Consider the following 17,742-nt stretch of genomic DNA (forward strand, 5'->3'; position numbering starts at 1 on the left):
TTGTGCAAGATTAGTTGCATCTGCCCACTTGGAGAAATTCTATTCAAGATCAATGACATCACATGATTGCCGATAGCATTTCTTTCCCCAAAACATTTTGGCAGTGTGTGAGTAACGCCATCTGTTTCTCTCATTTAGTAGAGAAAACTAAGGACTCATTTCATTAGTAAATGATAAAGTCGAGTTAGTCTATGCAGTACTTAATCACTGAGCCGTATGGAAACTACTTACTCATGAACAACATGGTATGTTTATATTCCAGCAACAAAAATGATTAAAAATACAAATTTTTAGTTGGAATCAATGTTCAATACTGCTCTTATACTTAACGTTTAAAATCATTCCAATATTGTACACATGGGCTAAGATATTCCCCAACAACGCCAGGTAAGGCAAGAAAGGACAAAAATCCAAAAACCTTCAAGAAAACCTTAAAGGCAATAGTGATGACTGAAGGGAAAATCTGTTCATTCTTGTATTTTAGTTTACCAAACAACAGAAATTTCAAATTACTTCTGTTTAAAGCACTGACTGCAGCCTGGCAAGTTACAGCTTAACTAATCAGTTGTGACGTAACAGTAATATATTTAGTTGCCTAACACCTGTGCTTACTGACCTACTTGTTGGTCTAAAAAATTATTAATCTCTGATCTATGGGTGAAACACAACTTTATATACTCAACTATACACCTGCTCAGAGTCAAGGGGGCTTCCAAGAAGAACAAATGAGCCATGATTTCTTTGCATTTGTTTAGGCAGCAAACACTGAAAAAGAACCACTTCAATGGCTGCTACCTCATCTTCAGAGCAGGATCAGTCTTTAATTAGCTGAGAAGACAAAAACCCGAGCTTGGTCCTGTTAAATCAGATTAAATTAATGAGCAGTGGCGGGCCGTCAGGGCTTTCAAGGCATTCAGAGAAAAAGCCCCAAGTATGCAGAGAAATTAAGTAATATTTTATGTAACAATTTTCCACATAATTTAAAATAGTAAACGACTTTCTTATAACATAACTGTGTGACGTGACCAACCTATGTAGCTTTCTGTGTAAATACCACCAGGATCACATCAAATAACAGTGATTCTGATTAAACAATAGCTTTTTAATAGTCATCCAATTATATTAACAGTGCTGTTTAATAACCCAAAAGCTGAAAATAATTTGAATTGTTACTTTTACGGTTAAAAATATGATCATATGCAAATATTGCATACTGTTGGAATGAAGTAACTTTTTCACTGAAGTTGATTATAATTGCAATAGATACTACAAAATGTTGTCATCACCCATCCCTTGAGATTTACTGTATTAACATACTGTTTTTTTCAAACTGTTTGTTGTGTGTGTACAACGTGAAGAATTTTACACAAAAGTTTTTTTGTGTATGGAATTCTTCCAGTATTCCATACTGGAAGAATCCAATCAAATCAAATTCATTGTCAGTTAAAACAGAATACAATACAGTAGAATAGAAACAGTTTTTATTGTTCCGCAAAGAGAAATTCAGGTGTTACTAGATTTTAAACCTTTCCCTTTTCAAGAAAGTGATGCCACAAAAAATGTGTTAAAATATGCTGCATTAATCCTAATTTCTAAGCCATTTTCAGGTCTGTAACTGTGAATGCTGAAAATGGCTAATAGTCTCAGTTTGGCTCCAGATATTCTGCTGCTGGGAGTAGAAAGTGTGGTCCAAGACGCTACTGGGAATTAGAAAATCTTTGAGATTAAGTCTTTTAACTATAGCCGTATAAAACAGAAAATCAAGATTATAATGACACTTTGGAGAATACAGAGAGATTTTTTCAGATCCATCCTCAAATTGTTTTGGGGTTTGTTGCTGTTTTTTTCTGTTTGTGCTCAAGACATTTTACTATAGAAGTGCAGCCTGTTTCAGTGAACCTGGTTGTTCCTTTTTTCTCCCCATACACAAACACTTGCACTACATTCGTATAGAAGGCTTGCATTCAGTATGTTATTTGTGTATGTTATTATCTGCTCTGCAGATAACTGGTATATTTAGGTAAAATGTCCTTAAGAGAAACTCTGGGTGGTGTGTTAAGGTACATTGTGTTGCCAGTGAACTGGATGAGCAATTGTGCACTGAGCTTATCCTGCATCCACTAATGTGTGTTGAACTTAATAAAATTAGGAAGGTTGCTCTTATAAAGTCATCCGATCCAACTGTGACCTGCCTGCCTCACTGGTGGTATTGGTGAGGCAGGCAGCGTTCCTCAGGAATCACGCCATTTGGATGGAGATTGCTTAACTGTGAAACCCCCGGATCGTCATTTTTAATGAGCTACTAGTGAGAAGTGGGAGCTGGTTTTCAGCAAAAGAGGAAGTGGCATCTGAAATACCCCCTTGTCAGAAACTGACAAAGCAAACATGTCAAGAATGTATGCCTTCTTCCCTTACACTGATACAATATAAATTGTGCGCTGTATGTATTCAGACCTATATGACTGCAAGCTTACACAGACAAAAATATAACATAAGTTCTCTATGTAAAGCAACTATCAATTTGAACATACCAGTGAATTTAACTAGCAGATTGATAAAGAGAGTTAACAGGGTTAATTTTGAGCTCTGACCTGCTAATTATAGTTTTTTATTCTAAGAACTAACACTTCAAAGCTATCTGCTACAGGTTTTATTGTGGGACATAGTAATTTGGTTTCAAGAGAAAAAAAAAATAGAATTTACAAGATTTTTTTTCATTTAAAGTAAATATCCCTCATATATTGTTTTTATGAAACTCAAAGTGCATGCTGTGTCACTTTTGTAATCTAATGAAAAGGGGGGGAGGAATCACAATTTTATAAAAATGAAACCTCCCAAATAATCAATGGGAACTGACTCAAGGAAAATTAGCTGATTGATTGGCGCATCTCTAAAATCATTTGATCTACAATCATCTATGCTCCAACACTATGAGAGACATACATGAACAATGACAGCAGCTGTCAGGGAAATAACCACACATTCTCTGCACAAGTTGCAAAAAGATGGCATCTTTACAGATCCAGGTTGGAATAACACCCCTTGCTTGACCAGTTCTGAACAAACTTTAAACTAAGCTGAAGTTTTGTTGTAAATAAGCGGGGGGGAAGAGTCTGCTGATGTTTCAGCATCTTTTACAACTTAAACAATAAAAGAATGCGCTTAAGTTATGGTTAACTGCAGCACTGGGGTGCAGCAGCATTTCTATGTGTAAATCCAACAAGTCGATCTTTGTGAGTCAGTGTCCATTGTAGTCTATTCAGCAGGGCACGGAGAAGAGCACAGAAATGTGTTTCAACCAGCCATGAAACTCGGTTTGAAAGCTGGGTCACAATACCTGCTGTGCTGCCTTGTGTGTGTGTATGTGTGTATGTGTGTGTGCGTGTGTGTGTGTGCATAGCTAGAGGCAGCGCAACAATGGTCAGTATCGTCATCGTGTTACTGCCGCTCACCTGTGTTTTGACGATGCCTAGCCGAGACCCACTGCATCGGTTCCGCTCTCTTTCCCATATCCTCCCGACAGTCCTGCTCGTTCGCACACCGGATCACCGGTCAGGCAGGGTGAATTTTGAAATGTCTCACCGTTTGATATGAAATAACCATGCAGACGTCATTGCAACCACCGACACATGAATGGACCCCCAACACATCAAAGCCCCGGAGCCTCCTCGGTTATCTGCCGGGTGCCAGGTAGACCCGACACATACCATCCAGCAGCCAAATTAATTACACAACCGTGTCGAAGGCGTTCGGAACTGACAGCTCGGTCCTCCGCCTGATTTGCAACACGTCTTCGGCTGCGGCTCTTCACGAAGTAGCGTGGATCATTTCCCATTCCCTTTCGTCAGCGCTCGGCATGATGATTCCTGCTTGATGGGAGATAGAAAATCCCTTGCGTTTTTCACGACCAGGACGAGCTCTTCTCCGGGGCTTTGTGGTGTAGTTTAGTGGCTTGCGTGTGCCATCAGCCGGACAACTCCCGAATCCTGTCACGGACTAAAACGGAGCCAGCCTTATTCCGACAATCAAGCCCATCCCCTGAGATATTCCCCACCGACATATACGTACTAACTTGCTATTCCCCGTCTGCGGAGAGCTGCGTAAACGCCGTGAATTGCTAGTTTACGCTCAGCTTTATGAACCGTTCACTGTGGACACTTTGGGAATCTTGCGGAGAAATGGCGACACCAGCGGTTTGTGGATACCAGGGAGCGGTAACTGGTTCAAATAGAGTAGTGTGTGTTGAGAGGTTGCCGCTCCCCTCTGTGACGTCATCCAGGAAAACCTATGGAAGACCCGACAGCATGTGTTGTTTTTTTCTGTTCCTTTGTCAGAAAACAAGCTGTCTTTCCTGAAGGATATGATTAAACAAATTTACGACAATAAATTGCTTTAAAAAAAACACAGCCGACTGGAACAAACCCGTCTTTTTAAAGTTCTGCGCATGCTCATGATGTAGTGTTTTTCAGCGTTTGTCGTTTCCACAGTGACAACATAGCGATGCAGGAAGGATATCAACTGTGATGTGAAAATCATTTTACAAAACTGATTTTTGCTTTTACGTAATTTTTGTTTTTAGAAACAATCTCATGTGAAATCATGCAATATACTTTGTATTTGGGAATTAGGCTACAGTAAATAACTAAAGATTAAAGTAAATATTTTGTTGGTGCTGATTCACAGCAAGCCCGATGTTCTTCATCTAGAGACTGATACATCTGACTTGTCAGGACAACTGATTTTAACAATACCCACTAAAGTGCGTGACTAGAAAATAATATAGAATAGAAGAATTCTTTGTTTCTCAGTAGGAAGATAGCAGCAACGTAGCCTAAAAGGCAACAACACACAAGCATACACACATTCAACTGAGTTATTACAGATATGAAAGAAGAAAGCAGAAATGTGATGGGAATTTGTTCAACATCACTTATCTATTCTTTTTTTTCCAACACGGAGATCTGTCTGTCAGTCAGTCAGACAGACAGTCAGTCACTCAGTCAATCTATCTATCTATCTATCTATCTATCTATCTATCTATCTATCTATCTATCTATCTATCTATCTATCTATCTATCTATCTATCTATCTATCTATCTATCTATCTATCTATCTATCTATCTATCTATCTATCTAGCTATCTATCTATCTATCTATCTATCTATCTATCTATCTATCTATCTATCTATCTATCTATCTATCTATCTATCTATCTATCTATCTATCTATCTATCTATCTATCTATCTATCTATCTATCTATCTATCTATCTATCTATCTATCTATCTATCTATCTATCTATCTATCTATCTATCTATCATACCTTGAGATTCTTGTTTTAATTTTTCTTAGGTAAAATGTGATTGATATGTGAGATCCACCTAATTTTATAGGTTGAAATAATGCTTACCATAAAGTTTTTGAAAAATAAACCATGTCAGTCCCTCTCCCCTGTTTTGAACAAGCAGATGGTACATCCCAGTCTATCCAGCTCTCCTCCCATTGCCCTCCCTCTTGCTTTCAGTGTCCTCCATCTCTCTGGTGTCGCTCATTTTCCTATATTAAGGACATCTTAACTTCCAGAGCTCTGGCTTTTCAGCCATCCATTTATTCTCATAATCTCAACCTAACTGTTTGAAAGGTAAGCACATCCATTTTCCTCTTGGACCGTATCATAGCAGTATTCAGAACAGGAGCCATTTTTTGTTAGGATGCTTTTAGCCTGCATTTTGTGAAATTCATACTGTTGTGATGCAATCTCTCTCGACCTGATTTATTTCTCTCCATTTTGACTGATTTGCTTTTCATTCATTTATTCCTCCATCGATGGATGCTCTCCTCCATCTTGGTATCCATTTATAGAACATATGACTCATTAGGTTTTACAGTCAGACCGAGGGCAAGGTAGTGAAATATATTAAATACTTTTCATCTTGCTCATGTCAGGGTCAACAGAACAGGGATTCATTTAGATGTACATCTTTTAGCGCTGTCACTCCTGCCTTCATTACTAAATTACATGATTGCTGAATTTAACCCAAGAAAAAAAATCCTAACACATGAAGCAGCTCTGAATGTGATTACCGTTTTAGAGAGTGGTTATGTTACAGTATCTTTGGCCAATATAAACATTTTCATGTTCCTACGGGCATTGAAGTAGTCCCATCAATGCCATTTTTCCCAAGGTCACATTCCAGGCTCACATTTGGCTATCAGGGCCTCATACATATTTCATTCTAACCACTCACATCAGAGCACATAACATGATGGCGGGGTCTAATTGGAAAGGATAATCTGTCTGTTTGCTGTTTTTCGCCAGTGAAGCAGCTCAAAGCTGACCTTGTAAAGACTCTTACTGACCAGGCCACACCACACCTGTGTCCCTGAATCCATGGAAGCCAAAGCCAAGGCAGGGGCTCCAGCACCCAAGGCAGCATCCAAAGCAGACAAGAAGGAGCCAGCAGCACCACGCAAGGCTGATCACGCCCCTGCGGCCCCAGCGGCCCCTGAGCCCGAGGATTCCCACGTCTCCTCCGTTCAAGATGGAGCAGCAGAAGCTGAGTCAGCAGCGGGTGACAAGGTCTCTGCTACAGACTCTATGGAACATCTCAAGCCTTTTCTTATTGGCGGTGCCATTATCGCTGCAGGAGCCATTTTGCTGGGAGTTCTGCTGCTGGCAAGGAGAAATTAAAACCAAATTAAGATAGAAATATTGACTGGTTCACAGACTTTTCTGGTTTGACGAGCAATGGGGAGACACAGCAGTCTGTGTGTATTTTCTTTTTTTTTATCTTTGTCTTATTTAGGGTTTTTATTTTGGCCTGCTTTCATCTGTAGTGCATCAGCCTATGTAACGTTTGATCAAGGCTTTATATGGAGCATAACTATACTTACTATATGCATGAAGTTGCTGCAATACTGCATATAAAATGTAATTAGAAAATTTTTTTAAAAGAAAAAAAAAACTACACTGCATTACATAGCCGCCAGAACTCTTTAAATGTGGTTTAATCTAATACTTTTTCCAGTTTGTATAAATATTGATAGAGTTTTGATATTTATGCATCCTTGCAGTTTATTTTGCTTAATAGTCATGAAAAAAATTTCTCTATCAATAATGTCCCTGAACTGTCTCTATGATTTCAAAGTAAATGAGTTGGTGAAAGGAGAATGTTCTGAAAGTTTTGGCCAAATAGACTCAATACAAGGTATATAGAAAATCATAAAGATTGAGATGAATTTGATTCTGTGCTCTATGAAAGTTTCCCATTGATGTGACTCTGTGGGCTTGGAAACAGAAGCTGACAGTACAGATTTTGATCAGTTTTGGGCTGTAAACAAGAAAGTGTGTTCAATATATAAAGTATGTGCCAAGAGAGGTAAAAAAACAAACAAAAAAAAACAATTTTATGTTGAGGTAAAGACATTAGGTTTTGTTTTTTTTTACCCAGAATCAAACCTGTATATTTTGGTTGATTCTCGGTGGTTATAGATGCCTTTCCTGGGCTGAGATGTCTTCACTAAATTCAGCAAAAAAAATATACTCTGTGTTAATGTTCAGAGATCTAAAATCACTTACCTTATATTATTTTATTTTATTTTTTTACAATCAGAACATACAATCATGACATGGGTAATGATAAAAACTGCAAAGGACTGAAAATGGAATCAAATATATTTTTGGTGTAGATATTTTTTTTCTTGTCAAATACTAACACAAATTTATAATCTGTCACATATTTCCAAGCAAAAACACTTTTGACATTTGAATTTGTTCACATCTAACATTTGACACTGTAGTATATGTGGGATACATTAGACTGAAAGACTGCTGTCAAAACATTGGTTGCTTATGTCTTTCCTTTGCTCCTGTGGTGTTGTTGAATGCATAAACCATATAGGTGACATGAAAGTATCTTACATTTACATGGGCATAATAGTTATGTGGATGTTTGCTCTCGTAAATCACTCACAGGGAGAGAAAAAACACACTCAGTTGTTGCTGCACAAATTAATCTATACAGCTGTTCACAGTAATTTCTGCTTGCACTGCATAACTCAAGTTGACTGATTATAAAGTAGTAAGATACTTCTCACACACATACACACACTGGTGGTCTTTAATTTAAATAAATTAAACACAGTTTATAGAAAAAGTTATTCATAAACATTCACAACTTCCCTATTATGATTAAAAAAAATAGTATGCCAGTACAAAAATGTCACCTTACATTGTACTATACAGTGTATTTAAAAAAAAGTAGTATAAGAAGAAAATTCCTATTTTCATAATTTCAAAAGCGTATAAATGCAATAATTCAAGTAGGAGTCCTCATTTAGCATATGTGCTGTAGCAGATTAAAATACATAGATGATGTAATAATGTATGGTGTTACTGATGGCTATGATAGTAATGATATTTTTCATGGTGACTGTAATGATGATACTGGTGGATATCTATACATATGTATCTATATATATAGATACATATATATATATCTATATATATATAGATAAATATAGATCTATATCAATATATATAGATATAGATCTGTATATATATAGAGTGAGATATATATATATATATATATATATATATATTTTATATACTTTAACATAACTTCCTTATGCACCCTCCCCTCTGCTCTCAACCATTTAATTGTAAAGAAAAGAATGTGAAAATCAACATTATTAAAGGCGGTGAACCAGACAAAGTGATTACTTTTGTTCTTTTTTTCTTTAGTTTTATCAACTGTGTTAAGGCCTTCTTCATGTCAACATTATGCCAAAGCAAATCCAAGAAGGGCAAAAATTCTCTTATCAGGAATGAATGAAAAAATTATGAAAACTATTTTTGGGCTAAACAAATGTGTGTGACTGTCTTAAAATGCCATGGCAAGATTCAAAAGAAGTTTTCTGTATGGGCATGTTTAATGTCTTTCATATATCACATATCAACACATCCCAGCGTTTGTCTTTATTATGAATACTAAGACATATTAGTAACTAATATGTAGTTATTACTTCTGTGTGATTAATATTTCTACTGAACCATTATAACTACCATTTACTGGGCACTGCTTTGTTGTATCTTTTCTCACCCATGGATGCAGTTAAATGTGAGACAATATTTTATGTTGTGAAACAATAAACTGAGGCTCTTAAAGAATGTTGAAACAACTTGCCAGATGAGGACTACTGACAGTTTTAAGGAGGCCTCCAAAATCAGAGCTAAAAGAATTTTAGAAGTTTCCCTATACTATTGTTTTATGAAGATATTGTAAACTTGTGCACATTGACATTAGCATGCATTATGTATGCATTTTATTACCATCATAAATTAGTCAAATTAAGAAATAAAAAAATATATTTTTTCTTTAAAATTGGTATTAAAGTAAAAATAACCATATTAGAATATCACTATCTGGCCAAGTGAGCCCAGCCATAAGAGGCACCACTGAACATAAAACATAAAAACATAAAAAAAAGTGTGATACATTTATAATAAATTTCTGAAACATATATATATATATATATATTTAATCTAGTAACGTATTCTTCGCTCATCCTTCCGGAAACTCGCCCAACTATATCGTGGTTTCACTGACGAATATTAGTGCTTTTATCTTGGAAGAAACTGAACCGGAAGTTGTTACAAAGTCAGGGGCAAACGGAGTAGCTAACGTGCTAGACTCTGTCTCCTAGAAAAATCTACATTTTGCTGTGATTTATTGGTTGATTCTCTACCATATTTGGTTACGGTGAGTGATACACTGGAACAAAACTGTGTATGTGTACTGTAGAAAATTTGTTTTATGCACAAGCTATTGCCGGAAGTCAATAAATTTCGCAAAATGTGCGCTCGTGGTAGGCTAACATTAGCTTAAAGCATTGATTTTACTTGTCCAAGTTATTTCTTACATAACATTAAAACATATTTTCAAAACTTTTAAGGAGATTCATATCTTTGTATTTATACTTCTGTTGTATTTATGGCATTACTTGTGGGCTAGCAGTAGTTGTAACGCTATGGTAGCAAAACAACATGTTAGCAACACGCACTTCTTGAGTCGCAAGGATCACCTCTTTTCAGGAGTCAATTTTTAAGTTATTTTTGCATTGTTCATTGTAGTTTTCGATACAGTATTATAAACATGCACAATTTTTATTGAAAATTAAATATAAACATATGTTTTTTTTCTTGCAAACTTTGCTATAATAGCGGGATGTTTTATCTATTTTCAGGTTGTCGCAACAATGATTATCCCTGTCAGATGCTTCACTTGTGGGAAGATTGTGGGTAACAAATGGGAAGCTTACCTTGGCTTACTTCAAGCAGAATACACTGAGGGGTGAGACCTCTTTTCATTACTGCCTGCACTAATTGTTCAGTTTTGAGACAAGTTTTTGGTATATGATGCAACATGGGAAATAATACAAATATTTAAATGGTAATATTGTACCCACTAATAATTACCACGTATAGTCACCGATGTTATTTCTCTTCTCTTTTTTCCACTAAGTGATGCCCTTGATGCCTTGGGCTTGAAGCGGTACTGTTGTCGAAGGATGCTGCTGTCTCATGTGGATCTTATTGAGAAATTGCTGAATTATGCGCCGCTTGAAAAATAACTCCAAGAACTTTAAGGACTGTGGAGGGTCGGGTTTTGGGGTGTGGAGTCATTTAATTGCTATTTAGCTATGTTCTTTTTTAATAAAGTAATTTAAAAGATTTCTTATCGTCTTGACTTGTCAACACTGCAGCAGTAACAACAAAACTAACATTTTGAACTGAGTCAATACAAGTGTTTTCAACCAAGCAACATTAAACCACTAGTTAAACTTGTGTACATGATTTACAAAGGGTTTAAAAACTGGGTAAATATTTCTGATGCTTTTTAAAGGTTAAACGGTGGTTTGATGTGAAGCAAATAAATTAAAAACACACAAATGGCGATCCTTTAGGTACTTTTAATAAGATTGACAGAACACAGGTTTCTAGTTTTTTTTTTTCAATTTGTACAGTTTATACAAAAAGGGAAGAAAACAAACTTAACAGGTGTTCACTGCATGCAAATGTTTCTATTATACATAAAAATTTTTTACAGGCCTTTTGGTTAAACAAAGTTATACAATGAATGTAATATTAGAAGAAAAAAGTACATTTTACACTTTGAAGTTCAGATTCCTTGTGATGTTTATACAGCTTGGTGCAAAAACAAAATGCCTTTCCTTTTCTGCTTCAGTCAAAGTCACCCTAGAAAGAAGAGGGAGTGGGGAATAGGGAAGCATTGCAAAGACAGTTAAATTTCAAATATGGATTGAAAGTAATACACAAATACAAACATGTCAAGTCTTTTCATAAAATCTGTGAACTTCTTCATGTGCTAAATCTGGATAATGGCCATGTGTACTAAAACTAGTTGGGTGACCTTAATTCTATCAAATGTGAGCTGACAAAAATGTTCTTAGAGAATTCCAACAGCATTTGCAAAGGCTAACCATTTTTGATACAGGTAAATGAGAAATAAACCTGTACATACTCCATTCAAAATATTTCACTGCCACAACAGGAATGGTGCTTATGCTGCATTCCATTTGTAGTTGGAAATTCAAATATCCTAGTCTGGAAAAAACTGGAACACTGGTGGATATCCTACTGGGAAAGTGGATGCAACAAAGACGACCTCCAGTACCTGTAAGGTCACATTTCAATGTGGCTTCTCCTCACATTAACAATAGTAAGATATGGTGGAATCATTTAAAGGACCTACAAGAGTGTCTGAAATCAATGTTACATGTTAAACCTGCAACTCTGAAATTTAAAGTGGTGTTTGCTATAATAAAGTCACATAGGGCAGTCTTTCTAAATTAAGTGATGCATCTGGAGTAACATTTCAATAAATCACAAAATATATTGCATATAGGAAATATCCATGATTGAAGTCTAACACAAAACATTTTAATAGCAGCAATAAATCTCCAAAACCCTTAAACACAGAACTTTAAAATGTCAGCACTCTTTTTCAGTAGCAACAGTTCTCAGTAAACAGCTGAGAAGTGAGGATGCTTGACCTTTGGAAATTAATATTTACTCATGTGAAACTATAAAAAGAATTCTAGCTCATCAACAGTCTAGAGGTTTGGTGTTTCAAGTGATTATTGGATGGGAAAGGTCTGTATTGCTGTCACACCACACCAAATAATCTTGTAATAAATGTTGTGCATCATCTTACAGAAATGCAGAATAATTTCCCTGAAAAGGACACTGACTGTATGGAGATATGTTCACTAAATCCAGTATATACCTTGAAGTATTCCTGTTGCCTTTCCAAACATACAGGTTCCTAGTTATGTCAGCACTGATGTGGTCTTATACTATCAAAAAGGGAGACACTTCAACTCAGTTCTGTTAAAAAGATCAATAGTCCTTTTCCTTCTGAGTTTTAATTTTGCTTATCTCATTCTTGTACAGTCCCTGCAGTCATAATATTTTGGATTAAACATCACCAATTTCCAAAGTAAACATATTTCTAAGGGACCAATTAACAACAAACGTTGGTAACCAACCATTCAGTCTACAGAAGTAATCAAACCAATAAATCCAGAAAGTTATTGAATTGTGAAAACCTTACCAATTTAGCGGTATCGGTCTCTGTGATCTCTGTGTCGTTCCCGCTCTCGTGAACGCTCCCTGTCCTTCTCTTCGCTCCAGGAACGTTCTCTGTATCTTCGAGATCCTCCTGTGCTTTCCCTGTCATAAGCATCGCCTCGGTCTCGTTCTCTGTACCGTTCTCTGTCACGCTCCCTGTCACGCTCATGGTCTCTTTCACGTCCTCTGTCCCTTTCTCTTTCTCTGGAATGACGGCTTGATCTGAAAAGTGAAGTGAATTGGTGGATAAGGACCGAGAGGATAGAATGGCTGCTATTAGGATAAAGCTGCTAATACAAATATAAATACACACTTGCAGCCATAGTCTCCTTGGATTGAGACTAAGCAGTCTTTGAGTGAGGTGACAAGTGCTTGACAGCTTTTATCTCTGAACACTCTAGACTGCTTAATGATGGCAATAGCACTTAATAGTGTTTCCATGGCTGTATTCAGGTTTCCTGCAATGACACAAAAAAGAAAGGTTAAGGATATTAGGTTTATTAAAATGTCATATTCAGTGCTGCTGCAAACACATCACTTTATTCCCAATTCTTTCTACAAAGTGTTACAAAAAGGCTCCATGTACCAGGAACAAACTGTCCAAAATGAAGCCACTGCTGAAAATAACCATTTAGGTTCTTTTGACAGAAACTTTTCCTGGATAAGTGCTTTTGTGCTTTCTTATGTGTAAATAGCTTATCTTTTCAAAACTCCACTCATAGCAGATGGCTGCTCACGCTGTGTCAGGTTCGGCCTGTTTAAGGGGATTTTTTCTTTCCACTGTCACTATGTGCATGCTAAAAAAAATTTAAACTTAAAAGCTCAATGGAATTGGCTGGGTTTCTTTAGAAGTAGGATCAAGTTGAAATACATGAAATTGATTGGATGTCTATATGAATCAATCAAAATGACTCCTAAATTCTGCATTAGTTTTGAAATTAAGAGATAGATGCATATGGAGTTTGCTTAAGACAAAGAAACACCTTTTGAGAATGTGATCCCTCAGTCTTCTTTATTGTAATTTTGAAGCTTACCTAGAAAAATGTCTACTAAAGAAATATTTTAGAGGAAACAGTAGAGGTGGTTGTTAAATTGAAAAGACATGTTTTTTTGTCCAAATGGCTTTCAATATTTTTAAGATTTCTTTGCATTTTACTTCTAAATTTGACCATCTGCTTTTACCAGCTGTAGCTCCTGAAATAGCCTTGGTGATTGCACTGCTGGCAATTGCTCTGTTTCTGTTCATCATCTCCTCAAAATCTCCATCTTCACTTTGAGATGTTTGTCTGGAAAAACAAGATCACTTTTAAGACTCATGTTACATTACTGAATTAAACCAATTATACATTTATGGTATTCCTTACTATTGTTTGTTAATTTAAGCTTTGAAAATTTATATACATGTAATGACACCATAGACGTTCCCTCACTTACTTTTGTTCTCTATACAGCTTGCTGCTTTGCCCGTCTTGTGTCAGGTTGAAGAAAGGAGGATTTAGGTGCAGACCCGGAGATGGCTGGCCAGGAATTTGCGCAGGATGTGGAGGAAACAAATGAGGTGGCATGAGGGGAGGTGGTGCCATGTGTGGAAACAGAGGAGGTGGCTGTCCGAGAAAACTGGGTGGTGAAGGAAACATGTTTGCAAATGGATGTGATGGGAAAACTGTTGGAGGAGCAGGGAGAGCACTGGATTCTTGTGATGATAGTGCAGTGGGAGTCTTTTCCGCAAAATCCAAGTCCTTCGAACCTGAACCAGCACGTGCGGGTATGCCTGTCAAAAACATGTTCCGTTAAAATCAACAGTCATACACCTAATACTGATATTAGGTGTGCGTTATCTGAATTTGGTTCTGCAGATCTTACGTTGGTTTGCAATATCTTCGAACACAGAGAGGTTCTGCTGAGTGGCAAAGCGACAATCTATCTTTTCTCCGTTAATATGGCATAGTGGCATTTTTTCCAGCAATATTTTTAATGACTCCTCTGTGGTTACCACCACTTCTGCATAGCTGGAACACGGAAAAACAATAAGGTGAGTAATGCTGAATTAGAAACATGCAACTTTACAAAATCTTACATTTGTAATGTTTTCTCCATAATTATTAAAATGTATGTTTTTTTTTAATATTCACCCTCTTGACTGGCCATTAACTTTATTTTCTGCAAATCTGATGTCTGCTATGTCTTTAACACCGAGTCGTAAGGCCAAGCTTGTGAGGTCCTTGTCTGATGTCCACTATGAGGAGGAGCAGGTTTGGAGGGAAGGAATGACAGGAGGATAGAAGGGATAAAGTCATTTTTAAGACTTGCATGGGAAACACTACACTAACAAATAAATGACAATAAAAATAGAGTAGTGTGAATCTAGAGATGAAAATTGTGTACATTTACATTTTTACACAGCAAATATTCTTACAAACTATTAGGTATTTATTTGAACATATGTCCATGTCAAGTCATTAACCAGGCATAACAAACTGGTTGCTATAGCAAAGCTTTGCGTTTCCTACCGAACCAAGTATCTCATTCAAAATACATACTTTTGAATGAGAGTATCTAATGAGGATTCAAAATTAATTCTAAATAGTTGTTAAAAACAAAGTTTAAGAAACAATTTATGGGAGTGGAAAAAAACAATGTTGGAAAGTTTACACAAAGCAAATGCTTAGCAATTCCCAAAATGTGGTTCAATTATTTTAAAAGCTAAATAAATAATACAGTAAAAAAAATTAAAAGCTTTACAAGTTTTTGGGTGAATTCAAAGCAAGTGCTGTAACTCTGTAGGTATGCAGAGCTCAGACCAAAAAACTATTTAAATGGTGTTAAAACTCTTCTTTTTTCCTTGACATTTGATTCGAGCTTGAACTGAATTGTTTTAAGATGTCAGTTTATTGTTTTATTCTGTATTATCAAACTGTATTACTTTTGGTATTCCTAAATAATACCAATGCTTTTGCACTTGTTCTGAAATGTACCATGTAAATAAACTTGACATTGCCTTGGGTCTTTGGGCAAGGAGCGCTGAAAATCAGCATACTTGCTGGAAAATCAGGTGACTTTCCTTTGCTCCCAGGAAGTTAGTGTGCAATGTTCATTTTTGTTTTTCAGTTGAAGTTTATCTGTTGGTCTATTTTCTTAAATAAAATATGTGTGTTTAATTGTAAAACCAAGAACAAAGAAAATTCATCCACTATTTTTCAAGATAACCAGAGAAAAAAAAAAAAGGAGTGGGACTTACCCAGGGAAAATTCCCAACATATATAGATAGTTTTCTCGTCATCTTTTGTTTTTTGTGTTTTTTCTCGTCAGTCGTTTTCCCAAATTCTGAAGCCTTCTTGGTGGAAGCTGTTTTACTTGAAACCTTCTTCTCTTTATCAACCGACCCCGTTAGAACAGCATCAAAAAGTTCATTTGCTTCAGAAATTTTATCCAAATCCTGTGCGGGATGAAATGCAATAAGTGAATGGAGCTAATTTTGGTTTTTCTTTAATTGTTCTCAGATCAAGACAATTTCCATGGCACATGGTAATTAGCACAAATACTCTTTTTAGTTTGTACATTAGTATATTTTTTTGCTCTCAAGGTAATAATACAGCCATCTTTATAATGCATAAACCTCTTTCTTTTACAGTAGGACTGTATGGTATTAGAGAAAACATGCAATGACTACATCAGTGGTGGTAAATTCAAATTTTCCTTAATACTTGCTTGCTCCTTTGTCAATTCTGAACATTTAATCACTGTCTAACTTTTAGCATCTTGGGCACTATCTGGGTTTTAGATGTGAGCGTCAACTACAGTCAGACTCCAATCAAAAGGCTTAATTTGGAATAAAAATAGACCTTATTGTCCCAAAGCAGGACATTTCAAAAATATATTACTTCTATGTAAAACATAAATTTCTGGTATTTCAAAAATAATAGCCAACAAACACTGCATTGCAAACAGTGTGTGATGTGGTTTTATTTCAGAACAAACCGATATTGTGATTGCAAAATCATTGTGACATACTGTCCAGCTCGCTCTTAAGTTAGAGTCAAAGTTCAACCTTAATTGACCTTCCTAGAAACACAGTAGGACCCAAATCAAGCATGATGAATATTTATTTTTGGTTTATTCTAAACTCTTGAAGATTCACTAAAAGGAGTTGAGTCGTCATGGCTGCTGTAAGTAACTCATATCAACAATAACAGTGTGGTCATGAGAGAACCATATGTGATTTTTTTCCCCCTAGAAACTCTATCACACAATCGCGTTTCTAGACGTGAATAGAAAATATAAAAATACTGATTTACACAGATCAGAGTATTCGAGATGCCTAAGGTGTTCAGAGATTTGTTCAATGTGATTTGTTTTCAGTTAACTGACTTGAATCATGGAAACATTCATTGCAATGCTAATAAATCAATACACTGGCAACCATGAGCATTTCCTTTAAAAAGGGCCTTGTAGTGGACTTACCTCATCGCTTGGATACAGGTCACTGTACAGATCTACTTGGTCATTTTTGGAGTTGCTCGGTCCTGCTGCAGATCGTGCAGCAGACATTCTGTCGGACTCAGATGCCGACCTTCTGTGAACTGTAGCTTGTTTTTCTGCTTTTCTTTTTTTGACCAGCTTAGTTTTCACAGAGACGCTTTGTTAAATTAACGATTCATTCATCCAACAGGTGTCCCTGTTTTACTAAAGAATTAAACATGGCGTTAACGCCTCGTTTTGTTAGCTTACGGTTGGTAACGTTCCACGCAGGGTTTGCGAAAACAGAAGTGCAAGTAAAATTCGACACTAAAAAACAAGAAAATTATGAACCAGTTTAAGGCATCATATGTTAAACTTTCACCTGCAAATGCACACACGTTTATATTCAGACTATTGCATGCTCGCCAGCTCGGCTAATGCTTTTTTTTTTTCAATCGATGAAAATACAAGCCCATAAAGGAAAGTTGCCGGTAGGGAACAAAATATACAGTTTGGTTCCTACTTTTAAATTCACCCGAGGCTTACTTACGTTGGAACTTTGTAAATCACCACTAATTCACAAAATAAACAATATATCTTATCTATTTAATTTTGGGAACAAAATAAAATTTT

At 36.2% G+C, this 17,742-nt stretch overlaps 3 protein-coding genes across 4 annotated transcripts in view; 1 reads left to right on the forward strand and 2 right to left on the reverse strand.

The window, feature by feature from the left end:
• The window catches only part of dagla (diacylglycerol lipase, alpha), a 40,788-nt gene extending 36,490 nt beyond the window's left edge, over positions 1-4,298 (reverse strand). For both annotated transcript variants that reach the window (XM_044100175.1, XM_044100166.1), the window contains exon 1: positions 3,453-4,298. The gene's annotated coding sequence lies outside the window, so the exon portion shown is untranslated. The remainder of the gene's footprint in view (positions 1-3,452) is intronic.
• A 5,330-nt stretch (positions 4,299-9,628) lies between these two features.
• polr2l (RNA polymerase II, I and III subunit L) lies at positions 9,629-10,733 on the forward strand. The gene is made up of 3 exons (XM_044100187.1): positions 9,629-9,760; positions 10,245-10,351; positions 10,523-10,733. The coding sequence occupies exons 2-3, from the start codon at positions 10,257-10,259 to the stop codon at positions 10,629-10,631; spliced, it is 204 nt and encodes a 67-aa protein (XP_043956122.1). The 5' UTR covers positions 9,629-9,760; positions 10,245-10,256; the 3' UTR covers positions 10,632-10,733.
• Positions 10,734-10,954: 221 nt separating this feature from the next.
• Positions 10,955-17,742, reverse strand: LOC122821892 (cleavage and polyadenylation specificity factor subunit 7-like). Its single transcript, XM_044100199.1, has 9 exons — positions 17,113-17,742; positions 15,890-16,087; positions 14,784-14,887; positions 14,515-14,660; positions 14,086-14,422; positions 13,834-13,937; positions 12,965-13,109; positions 12,635-12,873; positions 10,955-11,256 (listed from the first exon to the last, which is right to left on the reverse strand). Exons 1-8 carry the CDS (start codon positions 17,197-17,199, stop codon positions 12,639-12,641), a joined length of 1,356 nt encoding a protein of 451 aa, XP_043956134.1. The 5' UTR covers positions 17,200-17,742; the 3' UTR covers positions 10,955-11,256; positions 12,635-12,638.

This window comes from Gambusia affinis, linkage group LG02, assembly GCF_019740435.1.
Source record: "Gambusia affinis linkage group LG02, SWU_Gaff_1.0, whole genome shotgun sequence".
Classification (NCBI taxonomy): domain Eukaryota; kingdom Metazoa; phylum Chordata; class Actinopteri; order Cyprinodontiformes; family Poeciliidae; genus Gambusia; species Gambusia affinis.